At 32.4% G+C, this 12,978-nt stretch overlaps 1 protein-coding gene across 2 annotated transcripts; it reads left to right on the top strand.

Moving 5' to 3' along the window:
• The first annotated feature begins 2,296 nt into the window (after positions 1 to 2,296).
• Positions 2,297 to 11,780, top strand: LOC108840044 (sulfate transporter 1.2). Of its 2 annotated transcripts, none has more exons than XM_018612858.2 (13): positions 2,297 to 2,836; positions 8,214 to 8,545; positions 8,641 to 8,689; positions 8,797 to 9,004; positions 9,082 to 9,256; positions 9,529 to 9,594; positions 9,686 to 9,799; positions 9,895 to 10,011; positions 10,259 to 10,672; positions 10,761 to 10,951; positions 11,037 to 11,122; positions 11,203 to 11,279; positions 11,412 to 11,780. In XM_018612858.2, the coding sequence occupies exons 2-13, from the start codon at positions 8,228 to 8,230 to the stop codon at positions 11,553 to 11,555; spliced, it is 1,959 nt and encodes a 652-aa protein (XP_018468360.2). In that variant the 5' UTR covers positions 2,297 to 2,836; positions 8,214 to 8,227; the 3' UTR covers positions 11,556 to 11,780. The 2 variants fall into 2 exon arrangements, with proteins under 2 accessions (XP_018468360.2, XP_018468359.2); XM_018612857.2 differs by lacking the exon at positions 2,297 to 2,836 and adding an exon at positions 8,031 to 8,142 and having other exon boundaries at positions 11,412 to 11,779.
• The last annotated feature ends 1,198 nt before the right edge of the window (positions 11,781 to 12,978 follow it).

Genomic DNA, 12,978 nt, shown 5'->3' with positions numbered 1-12,978 from the left:
TTTAAAGTTAACATGATTTCCATACTATATTTTACACATAGAATAGTATGGAAATAGTGTATATTAGTCAAGCATAGCATAATCAAGTATAGTACGTGACATACCCGAACTCAATTATCAAAACTAAACCCTAAGTAGGAAATGTCAACCCAAATCCCAAAGATCAACAGTATAACAGATGGTTAGTTTTGGGGATTTTTAATATTATACCCTAATCTGGAAATATCAACCCAAATCCAAAGATAAACAAGGGTAGTATGTTATTAAATTGTGTGTACTAAATATAATTTCAAACACGTACGAAAACTTCTCATATTAAAGCATACATAATTAGTCAAGCATACATAATAAAGTATAGTACAATTTCCATTTCATATATATTAAATGGTATAGAAATGTAGATACAAAACATCTCCATAATTCTCGGGTCACCTAGACGATAATGTGCACGATAGTAAGACGACAATCCGGTATTTCCCCCACAAAATACCTTTCACAAGCACCAACAAGGACAATCGCAGACGGGTTACGGGTCCTTCTATTTTTTCCCTTGACAAGGCGGTCAATTATCCAGCTGGTGGTGGGCTTATCCTCCTTTCCAAACAGAACATCCCATATTGACGGTGATGAGGCCGAGGACTTGGAGTTAGAACTTCCCTTCCCCCGCTGCCCTTTACCCTTCGACTTAAGGTGGACGTCCACAATTGAGCCCGGTCACAAGTGCGAAGTCTTGAATAGCATAACGTATTGGCTTCCCAACGAAAAGGCACCAAAGTTCGAAGTCCTTCTCCGTTACCAACTGGCGTGAAAGAATGTAATGAAGAGACATAACGGAAAAGGTATGGGACCCCATCCTCAGTACTTGGCCAAACTGTGACGCACTCAACGACGCAAAGTCTTCATCCTCCCATGCACCCTTTATTGTTTCCATACTATATCACATGGTTGATAGGTTTACGAATACTATTTCATTTGAAGTAGAAACCAGAACTTAAAATTCATACTATGTGTAGTAACATACCATTTCAAAAAAAAAGAAAATCAAACCGTAGTTGAAACAGTACCAAACCGTTGTTTAAGATCCTACTAAGAAAACGACACACAACCACCAGTTCTAGGAAGTATACTTGTAAAAATGTTTCCATACTATGTCACATGGTTGATAGGTTTACGAATACTATTTCATTTGAAGTAGAAACCAGAACTTAAAATTCATACTATGTGTAGTCACATACCGTTTCAAAGTTAAAAAATTCTACAGATTTCGCATGACTTACTACCCCACATATTTTACAGCATCGACATGAAACAAATCAAATTCAAAAAGCCCTCAAACAATCAGGGAACACACAAACCCTAATTCTATTTGGAGAGTCATATTTTGAGACAACGGCAAACCCTAATTTTGAGCAGATCGGAAAATTGCAATCCAACAAACAGAGGAGAAGGAGACAACGGCAATAACTTTAACAGAGGAGAAGGAGACAATGACAATAACTTACAGAAGTACGAGAGCTAAGCGGCATGAAGCAACTAGAACGGAATAGTCAACCACCGGTGGTTTTACTCCCCTCCGCCGAGACCTAAACCCAAAAGAACCACCACACGACTTGGAAGAGAGAACGACGGAGATAGCGTAGTCTCTGATTACAAGCACCGGCGAACGAAATGGGGATTATAGAAAGGAGAATTGCGGTGGAGATTATCGAGAGAGGGAAACGGGAGAGGATGAAAGATGAGAGAGTTTGTGTGGAATGGGGAAGGACACGAGTTACTTTGCTGTAATAATTATTATTTTTGTTTCCTATCAGGTCAGCCGGTGAGTTTAAGAGGATATCATAGTAATATTATATATTTATAACGACGTATATCCTTCCGTTAGGTAAAAACGTTAGTCTGCTAATTACCTTTTTTTCATGGCTATAGAGCCCAATTCCCCTTAAACTAATTGTTTTGAGAAAAAAAAAACTAATTGTGTGGCTGGCCATGAACCAACATGGAGAGCCAATAGGTCGTAGCCAGCAAAACACAACGCAGTCAATGACTAATGCATTGAGGAAGAACCTAGCCATGCAACAGTCTAAGTTCAAGTTTAACTGGCGCGGGGCCCACTGTATCCTTAAAAAGTCAACTTCATTCCCAAAGAGATCGCTGCTTTCCTTTGACCTTTTCTCTTTTCTCGATTTAGAGCCAGTGGTAATCTCGTAAAAACAACTTCGATACTTCGGTTGTGTTTGTAGTTTCATAACTTTTGTCATTATCACTTCATATTATTTATTGTTTCCTGGAAAAGAAGATTATCGTAATCACGATTTTTCTCACTTCATATGATCTTTTCATTTCCTGAAAAAGAAGAATATCATACTCACGTTCACACTTTCCTGAAAAAGAAGAATATCAGACTCTCCTATATAGCTTAAAGTTTATTTCAATTAAAATATCTAAAACTACAAAAATTCAGATCAATCTTCTGTTTGTCTTCATTTAAATACGTTTCTCTTCTACTGCTAATTCTTTGTATTTTTTCCCAAGGAATTTTCCACAGTTCGAATAATATATATATTTTCTCGGGAAAAGATCACCTATTTCTGTATACTTTGGGTTTCTTATTGATATTTTAAGACAAATTCAGCGAACCTGGACATGATTCGGGTTTGCTGATTTGACTCTACAAAGGGGAGGTTGTATCTGTCTCTCTCGTGAACTTTCTTCTATTTTTTATTCTTTCTTTTTCGGCTAGAAAGCTTTTCGCATAGAAGAAATAAAATAAAACACGTGAAATATCTTAGGAGGAAGAGGCTGAAAAAACGAGATCGAAATTCTTCTTCTTTTCCAGGTATGTCGTGGTTTTCACCTTCCAACTATCAATGGCTATGCATCTGCTTGTTACTTTACCCACATTATTTCATCATATATATAAATTATATAGCTTGTTTGATCAAAAAAAAATATATAAATTATATAGCTTTAGAATTTCCCATTTATAGAATACACGTGCGTATATGTCCCAATCATATGTAGTTCTTTTAATGTTAAAGCTTAATCATAGTTTTGATCAATTCGTTTTTCAATAGTGTTTTGTGTGTTACTTGAATAATCACTCAATATTTATATACAGTCATGCATAGCACCTATTATAATAACGATTAAATCGTTTATGTCATAAATACAGCAATGAACTCAACTTGAATTATTTTATCAAAAATAAAAAGAAAAACTCAACTTGAATTATGCATACAGCATTCTTGTATGGATCTCAAAGTCATAACATGTAGTGTTTACTTTGGGTCTTCGGCAGTTTGGCTACAACTAAAAGTCATAACATGTGGTGTTCACTTTGGCAGTTTGGCTACAACTAGTAACCAACCTTAATAATTAACATATTTCACCAAAAAAACCTTTAAAAAATTAACATTTTCGAAAAAAGATTTTAAAAATATTATCAAAATATAATATGTACAATTGGGGAAATATTATGTTGATTTTGTATAAATTTCAGTTTCTCTGAAAGAAATTAACTTCACGTTTTAAGGTTTTACATATAAATTGAAAAAGCCAATCAGAAAATAATTTGTTGGTTGCAAAACTAATAAGAGCAGACAAAGTGTAGAATAGTCCAGATATTCCATCAGCTTGCGGCTTGCACAAAAGACTTCTGTCCAGAAACTGACTTAATTAATTAATTTTCAAGCAGTTATTATTATTATTATTTTTTTTTTCCATCTAAGAATTTATTAATTATAGGCAAAAACCTAAAAGGCCAAGCCCATACAAACTAAAACCTACAACAACAGACATAAGCCCAAACTAAAGGCAAACTAAAAAAAACTGAAAGGCCCACAAAGAGCCCAAGGCCAACACGTCTCCAAACCAAGCTAACGTGTTGAAGCAAAAAAAACACGCGTCACGTACGCATCAAACCGCACCGCCTCGAAACACCCACGTCGGAAACCTAGCCGGCGGTTCACCGCTACCCCGTAGCACACCGGAGACGAACAGGTACACAAACCTCCGTCCTTTGAACCGGCTTCAAGACTTCACCGAACCAAACAAATCACTTGCCACCGGAATCAACCAGCACTCGTCCACGACCACCACCACTGACAATCCACTTCCAACGACTGTATTGGACGTATCGGATAATCAATAGCAACAACCTTGAGATTTAGATAGCATCAATCGATAAGAATCGAGAGATCTCATCCAAACTCATACTCCTCACTTCATAAAACCACCTCCAATCTAAATCAATCATTCATCCGGAGAGAAGATCGATCACAATGGAACTGAACAAAACCGGCGGATCTCAGGAACCCGGGAAGAAACCTCGGAGAAACACCATCGACGCTGCCGATACGATACCATCTACCAGGCCGGATGGTTTCACCTAGGGGAGCGCAAACACCACCGGAGTCAAAAGCCAGCTACACGATGTCATGGTGATCACCGTATACCGGAATCCATGTTTACAGCTAGAAAGGAGAAGAAGAAGAAGGGAACCACTACGATTCTCATCTTTCTCTTAAGAGAGAGAAGAGAGAATCTACCATTCCCTTCATTTGGTTTAGCACTAAAGTAGCAGTTATTATTATTTATTATACATGTATATGTTTTCCTTAAAATTCTAATAAATGACACCGATACAAAATTGGCATAACAGCTACATAGTTTAAGTTTGGACAAGATGCTGAGTCCAAAAAAAAAGGAAAAATTGCCAATAGAAAACAAAAAAACAAATGTGTTGTTCTTTTGGTATAAATTTTTTTTGTCCAATTTTTTTCTTTTTAACTCTTTGTATTTTTGAAAACTAATAAAATAAATATTTTTAAGAATAAAAAAATAAAAAAAATATAAAAATATAAACAATTAATAAAACACCCATATACACAAGCTGATATTTTATTTATTTTCAAAAAGTTAATAAATAAAAAATTTAAAATATGTTCTACTAAAAGTAGAATGTGTCTTCTACGGAAAATGATATAGTAGAAAACGATTTCTAAAATAAACATGTTCATCTATTTTTTTAGAATGCACATTCTACTATTTACTAAATCTCTAAATAACAGGAATGCGCATTCTACTAATCGTAAAGCTATCTAATTTTCGTCCGAGTGCATCTTCTACTTTTATTAAGTATTCTAAATTTCGGGGAATGTGTTTTCTACGAGGTACTCTTCCGTCTACTAAAAGTAGAAAGCGTGTTCAGGATTTTTGTCATCCTTATAAATTTTTAGAAAGCGCATTCTACGGATAAAAGTATCTGATTTTTTGCGAAAAATTAATGAAAGTTTCAGTTAAAGAAATATTTTAAAAATCTCCTAAAAATATTCTAACTTCCTAAAATGTGTTATGGTCGATTTTGCTTGTGAAAAAAATAATTTTGCTTGTGAAAAATGATTTTGCATTTTTTCATAAATCTATGATATCTCCATAGTTTAATAAAAAGAAAAAATTTAAACTATGGAGATATGATTCAAAGTCAAGTGTTTACAAACTCTTGTTCTATTTTTAACAAACTCTTGTTCTATTTTTTTTAAGTTTAATAAAAAGAAAAAAATTACAAACGTTTTAAGCTTTTTATAAAAAAAAACTTTGTAAACGTTTTTTATAAAGTTTATTTAAAGTTTTTTGCTAAAAACTTTTTTGTAAAGTTTTATTTTTATTTTTAGAAAGTTTAAAAAGTTTACTTTTATTAAACTCTTATTAAAAAAATTTAAAAAGTTTTATTTTTATTATAAAAAGTTTGACAAAATTAAAAAGTTTACAAACATTTTAAACTGTTTATTAAAAAAAACTTTGTAAAATACTTTTTATAAAGTTTTTATTAAAAACTTTTTGTAAAGTTTTATTTTTATTTTTATAAAGTTTACAAAGTTTATTATTTAAAGTTTTATCAAAAAAATTTTAAACTTTTTATAAAAAAAAAAAATTTGTAAACGTTTTTTTTTTAATTTTATTTAATGGTTTTTATTAAAACAATTTTGTAAACTATTTTTTATTTTATAAATTTTACGTAATTTATTTTTATTAAAAAGTTTTTTAAAAATTTTTATTTTTGTTTTCCTTTTAAAAAGTTTTTAGTTAATTTCTTTTTTAAAAACTATTAGTTTAATGTGTTTAATTAGATTAATCAATGGTTATTTTTGGGATTGTGAAAAAAATTATACTAAAAACACAACTAAATGATGGTTTTATACCATAAAGACAATCATGCTGAATTTTTGTTCTGTTTTCGCAATTTTCCCCAAAAAAAAAGAAGAAGCTAAGAACCACCAAAATATATATATCTATGATTTATGTAGGTTTGCTTTGTATATTTAGGTCTTGTTTCTAATATTTATTTTAGTTAGGTTTTTATTCTAAAATTTAAGGTCTTGATTCTATTTCACCAATCGGAGCCATTGTTTGATACTACATGTCACCAATTGGAACTACTATTTATTATACATGTATCTATTCTATTAAAACATAAGTTATCAATTCTTTTGTATGTGATACTTTTATTTGGACAATCTTTTATAAAATTTATTAAATGTATTTTTAATGCTAATAGTATATAAAAAATTAAAATACTTTAATCATAATATATTTTGATATCTTTTAATTTTAATATATTTAAAATTCTAACAAATCTGTTGAAAAGATTATAACAAGATCTTAATTGTCAAAAATTGAATACAAATACTTTAACTAGTTTCGTAATTAGTAATGAAATTTTATTATATATATATATGTGTGTATTCAGTTATATTTTATAAAATGAAAAGAATAAATTATGTCATATTATATCCATTTTTAAGAATATCTATCATTTTAAACTAAAACCATTATATTTTAAATTGATAAGTTAATATATTTTATTTTCATAAATATAAAACTATGCTAAAGATATAATATGCTGGAAAACAGTTTAATATTAGTAAACTATATAATACATCTATAAAAATTAACTTATCTTAAACTTTTATAATACAGTAATTTATTATATAAAATGAATAAACAAAAAAATGCTAAAGGAAACGTAATATTTTAAATAACGGATCAGGATCATAATAAACTAAATACAAAATAATTTTCAAATATATTTTTTACGCATAACAAAAATTTGGTTGAATAATCAAAAGCAAAATTAATAGGACAAATTAAATACACAATAAACAACATATATATGTGATGATTTGAAATAATTACTTAATCTACCGCATATATAAAAACTATAAATTATTGTATTTTAAATGATTATATAAACATTTAAATATATTAATAACTTGAAATATATACCAGTTATATAAAACAAATGTATATGTATATATATAAATGTAAAAATAAACACATGCACGATTGTGCGGATCAAAATCTAGTGTTTTCCTTAAAATTCTAATAAAATGACACCGATACGAAATTGGCATAACAGCTAACATAGTTTGAGTTTGGACAAGATGATGAGTCCAAAAAAAAAAGAAGCTAAGAACCACCAAAATATAATATACTATGAGTTATTTAGGTTTGCTTTGGATATTTAGGTCTTTTTTTTTTTGCTAAATTTTGGATATTTAGGTCTTGTTTCTAATATTTCTTTTAGTTAGGTTTTTATTCTGAAATTTTAGGTCTTGTTACTAAAACTTCTGTTCAAGCAACCAATCTACGAAAATCCGAATACCATAGGTTAATTAATTATATCTTTCGAACAATGCGATAATTCTCATCAATTATTCAGGGATAAGTATAAAGTATTGGCATTAACGTATTTAAATACGTTTATTTCAAATTATTTTCTTTTTACCACGTGGCAGTTCTGGTCAACTATCTCTCCTTATGGCTAAAAAGTACCTTTGCCACAAACCCATTGACTTTTTTTTTTTTTAAACCCATTGACTTGAGTTGTTTTAACTTAATGTCGATAGAGACAAATATACCAATTTGCAATCTATTTAGACTTTTCATCTTTCTTCATGCACTTGGTCTCGTAGCTATCCAGATTCATTATTCTATACGATGACACGCCCCGATCATAATTAAATAAATACAATTTCATAAACTTTTCATTATAAATAAGCTTCATCAATGTTGCTAACAAAATCACACCAAGACAAATATTCACTTTATTCACTTTTCCAGCTATCTATCCCTCTCCTGCTGGTTCGATTATCTTAAACCTCAAACATTGGCAAACGAACTAACCTAACTATATTCTCTTGTTCTGTGTGCAGATACGTACGTAGCTATGTCTGGTAGAGCTCATCCTGATGTGAATCCGGTGACGGATGGTGGAGATATTCCGATCAAATCGTTGCCTCACCGGCATAAAGTTGGTGTCCCACCAAAGCAAAACACGTTCCATGATTTCATGTATACGTTCAAAGAAACTTTCTTCCATGATGACCCTCTTAGACATTTTAAGGATCAACCTAACTCCAAGAAGTTTATGCTCGGTCTTCAATCTGTGTTCCCAGTTTTCGATTGGGGACGTAACTATAATCTCAAGAAGTTTCGTGGTGATCTCATTGCCGGTTTAACTATTGCCAGTCTTTGTATCCCTCAGGTTAAAAGAACTAATCCTAGTTACAATGTTTACTTGTGTCACAAGATACCTATATTTTTACTCTGCATCTCATGTATTTTCTATGATGATTTTAGGATATTGGATATGCTAAGCTTGCGAATCTGGATCCTAAATACGGTTTATGTAAGTTTGATGATGATTTAACTATGTTTAAATGATTAATCATCACACTTTGACCTAGTTTGGAAAACATGGGATAGTTCATAAATTGAATATGGTTTTTTTTACAGATTCGAGTTTTGTTCCACCGTTGGTGTATGCATGTATGGGGAGTTCTAGGGATATAGCAATCGGACCTGTTGCTGTGGTTTCTCTTCTGTTAGGTACTCTACTTCGAGCTGAGATTGATCCAAGCAAAAATCCTGATGAGTATCTTCGACTTGCTTTCACGGCCACGTTTTTTGCTGGTATCACCGAAGCAGCCCTTGGCTTCTTCAGGTAACTCATTTCTTACTCCTAGAAGTTTCTTTCTTGTTTGATGGTCGATAAGGTTCTCAAGGTTTTATGAATTGCAGATTAGGGTTCTTGATTGATTTCCTTTCCCATGCCGCTGTGGTTGGATTCATGGGTGGTGCAGCCATCACAATCGCTCTTCAGCAGCTCAAAGGTTTCCTAGGGATCAAGAAATTCACCAAGAAAACCGATATCGTCGCTGTTTTAGATTCAGTCTTTAGCGCAGCTCATCACGGCGTAAGGATTCTTCTTTTGCTTTCTTTATTCCAAACACTTTGTTTCTTGGTTCTTACATTATAGAGTTGTTTTTCAGTCCATGGCATCTCTATTCAGATGATTCATTTGGATGATTAATCCAAATGATCTATCCGGATGTTGTTGTTGTTTGAGAATTTGTTTGTCCATCCAAATGGTTTACTAATTCATATCAATTAAAATGTCTATCCGGATAAACAAACAAACAACTCCATATAAATGTTTCACTAATTCTTATCAATTTGAATATGCAGTGGAATTGGCAGACTATACTCATTGGTGCATCTTTCTTGACCTTCCTTCTGACCTCTAAATTCATTGTAAGAAATAGTATATACATTACTAAAATATCAAATAGTTTCCTTTTGTTTTCATCTATATCTGATATCTCTTGGCCTGATGATGAAACAGGGCAAAAAGAGCAAAAAACTTTTCTGGATTCCAGCGATTGCGCCATTGATATCAGTTATCATCTCCACCTTCTTTGTCTACATAACCAGAGCAGATAAACAAGGAGTCCAAATCGTAAGTACTCACTCAGCCTATTCTATGTAGTTAGTTGCGCCACAAGATACTTGACATAGTGTTAACTAACATGTTTCCCTTTGTAATGAATGAAGGTGAAACACCTTGACAAGGGCATCAATCCTTCATCTTTTCATCAAATCTACTTCTCCGGCCATTACCTTGCTAAGGGCATTCGCATCGGTGTAGTCGCTGGAATGGTCGCCTTAACGGTAAGTTTAAAATCAACAAGTCATACTTAAATCCATGGCCGGACATGAAATTTTGGAGAAAATAAATTTTAATTTTAATAAAATCTTAAAACAATTTAGGAGTCTATATATCTATATGTATTACTTTTACAAAAAAAAATTAAGGATCAGTGTTGATGTTATTTCACTGTTCTATGCATAGAACCGACCATGTTTCAATCTCAAAACCATTTAGCTATAAAGCACAACTTCATATTTCAATCCTCAGGAAGCTGTGGCCATTGGAAGAACATTTGCGGCTATGAAAGACTATCAAATAGACGGTAACAAAGAGATGGTAGCACTAGGTGTTATGAACGTTGTTGGATCCATGTCTTCTTGCTACATAGCGACTGGATCGTTCTCAAGATCAGCTGTAAACTTCATGGCTGGATGTCAAACTGCGGTGTCAAACATCATAATGTCTATCGTTGTTCTCTTGACATTGCTCTTCCTCACTCCTCTCTTTAAGTACACACCGAACGCCATCCTCGCAGCTATTATCATCAATGCGGTGATTCCTTTGATTGATATCCAAGCTGCGATACTGATCTTCAAGGTCGATAAGCTTGATTTCGTGGCTTGTATGGGAGCTTTCTTTGGCGTTATCTTTGTTTCCGTTGAGATAGGGCTTCTCATTGCCGTACGTCTCACGTTACATAAACCCACGCAAACAATCTAGTTCCTTTTCAATCATTTGCTGATTTTTTTTCTATGTGTGTCGTGGACAGGTCTCCATATCATTTGCTAAGATTCTCTTACAAGTAACAAGACCAAGAACCGCGGTTCTTGGAAATATTCCGAGAACTTCAGTTTATAGAAACATCCAACAGTATCCTGAAGCCACTATGGTTCCAGGGGTTCTTACGATTCGTGTTGACTCCGCGATTTACTTCTCCAACTCAAACTACGTCAGAGAAAGGTACGCCCTAAACAACCTTTTAACAGCCAAGATTTGTTACTTGGTCCAGAAGAAACCTTATTTGGAAACTTTTTAAAATTTACAGGATCCAAAGATGGTTACTAGAGGAAGAAGAGAAGGTGAAAGCAGCAAGCCTACCTAGAATCCAGTTTCTAATCATAGAAATGTCACGTATGTTAATTTTAAGACTAAGTTATCCTTTCTTAATTTGCTGTATTCAAGTATGTTCAACTTTGCTACAATATTTTCAGCTGTTACGGACATCGACACAAGTGGTATCCACGCCCTAGAAGACTTATACAAATCTCTCCAGAAGAGAGATATTCAGGTAAACATACATAAGCAAATATATTAAGGGTTTTATTTTATATATTTTAAGCAATCAAAGTGAATTAGTTGAAGTAGGATACCTTTTTGGAGAGTTACAAAAACTTGACTATATTTTTGTGTATATAAACAGTTGATTCTTGCGAATCCTGGACCGTTGGTGATAGGCAAGCTACACTTGTCTCACTTTGCTGACATGTTAGGACAAGACAATATATTTCTGACGGTGGCCGATGCCGTCGAATCTTGCAGTCCAAAACTCTCCGACGAGGTCTGATGTTCGAACAAAGGAAGAAGATGAAGATTATGACGAAGAACGAAGATGCTATAAGTGTTGTATAGTAGAGTTAAGAAAGTGAGTTTTGCTTTCAATTGTTGTGTCTCTGGTTTTCTTTTCTTTATACTACAAGTGATGTCAAGTGTAAAGTTGACCTCTAAGTCCCACCTTAGCTTCTTGTTGTTCAACTTTTGTGATAATTGCGAATTGCCATCAAAGCCATTTCAAATTGAAATTCTTATATATATTCCTTTTGTGTTGTGTACAAGAGACAATGCGAGCATGACCATATCTGAACTCTAAGAACCATAAATATTTTTAGGTTAATTTAATATTAATAATTTAAAAATAATGCTATATATGTATAATATTTTGTTTTTAAATGAAGAATAAAACAAATATTTTATTTAGTAACGATTATGTATGCGAAGTTAGCGAGGCTGAGACTGAAAGAAGCAATGAAAGATGAGATTCCGACAGATTTCTCGACGGCTGAGTTTATAGAAGCTGCTTTGGCGCTTACTCTTCATTTTGTATCGCCGTATCGGTAAATAAATCATTGCTACTTAAATTTGTGTTGGTGTATACAGTTTGCATCCTTTATACCAAATAAACGGAAACTAGTATCACTGAATTTACATCTAACATAAAAATCCATTTTTTCTAGATTTTTTAAAAAGCTTTTATATCATTGTCTTGGCGTCAAAGTCAGATTTGTTTTAAAGTAAGCAAAGTGCATACGTATTACTATGAATGACAAATTGGTTAACATAGTATTAACATAGTAATTAGATGTCCTAATTGATTTTGGTGACATGATTACCATCGGTAATTGACAAACAACGTCAAGAAAATATATATAATAATGAAACTCTAGTAACAAAATTGTGTGGACCAGTTGTTGAAGCCCACTAGTAAAAGATAGTGACCCACTTTCAATGTCTGAAAATGGGACCAGTTTTGTGTGTTTGGTTGGTTACTGTAGTATAAAACCTTTTTGACTCGCTTTGTATTTGTCCAATCAATCAGACCAAATCCTCTGTTACCACCAAACTTCCACATCAGCTTCAGCTTCCTCTTTTTTTTTTTTTGCTAAACTCAGCTTCTTCTTTCATTTCCATTTAACAAAACCATTATATATTTTTTTGGTGAAAATGTTAAGATTCATACAATTTTTGGTTTGTAAAGTTGTTGAGGACAACTTATTGCAAAAAAAACTAGAGCAAGAGAAATTATAATATTTGAATGTACGCAAAATTTAATTCAATTAGTCATACTCATATGCGTATATGAAGTATGAACACTAGATTTCATGTTATATAAAAATATTTAAATGAGTACATGCTTCTTTATCTAGTTGTATTTTGCTTTTGAGTTGTGTGTTTTACATGATAACCAGTAACGTTTTTATATTAATATTAGT

The sequence above is a fragment of the Raphanus sativus genome, chromosome 2 (genome assembly GCF_000801105.2).
Source record: "Raphanus sativus cultivar WK10039 chromosome 2, ASM80110v3, whole genome shotgun sequence".
NCBI lineage: Eukaryota > Viridiplantae > Streptophyta > Magnoliopsida > Brassicales > Brassicaceae > Raphanus > Raphanus sativus.
This window is presented reverse-complemented; position numbering and strand designations above follow the sequence as displayed.

Bases quoted from the DNA above. Each gene is read 5' to 3' on its own strand.
- LOC108840044 (XM_018612858.2), top strand. From the start codon at position 8,228: ATGTCTGGTAGAGCTCATCCTGATGTGAATCCGGTGACGGATGGTGGA. The intron at 8,690-8,796 runs GTAAGTTTGATG...TTTTTTTTACAG, and splicing joins GGATCCTAAATACGGTTTAT to ATTCGAGTTTTGTTCCACCG. The intron at 9,595-9,685 runs GTAAGAAATAGT...ATGATGAAACAG, and splicing joins TTCTGACCTCTAAATTCATT to GGCAAAAAGAGCAAAAAACT.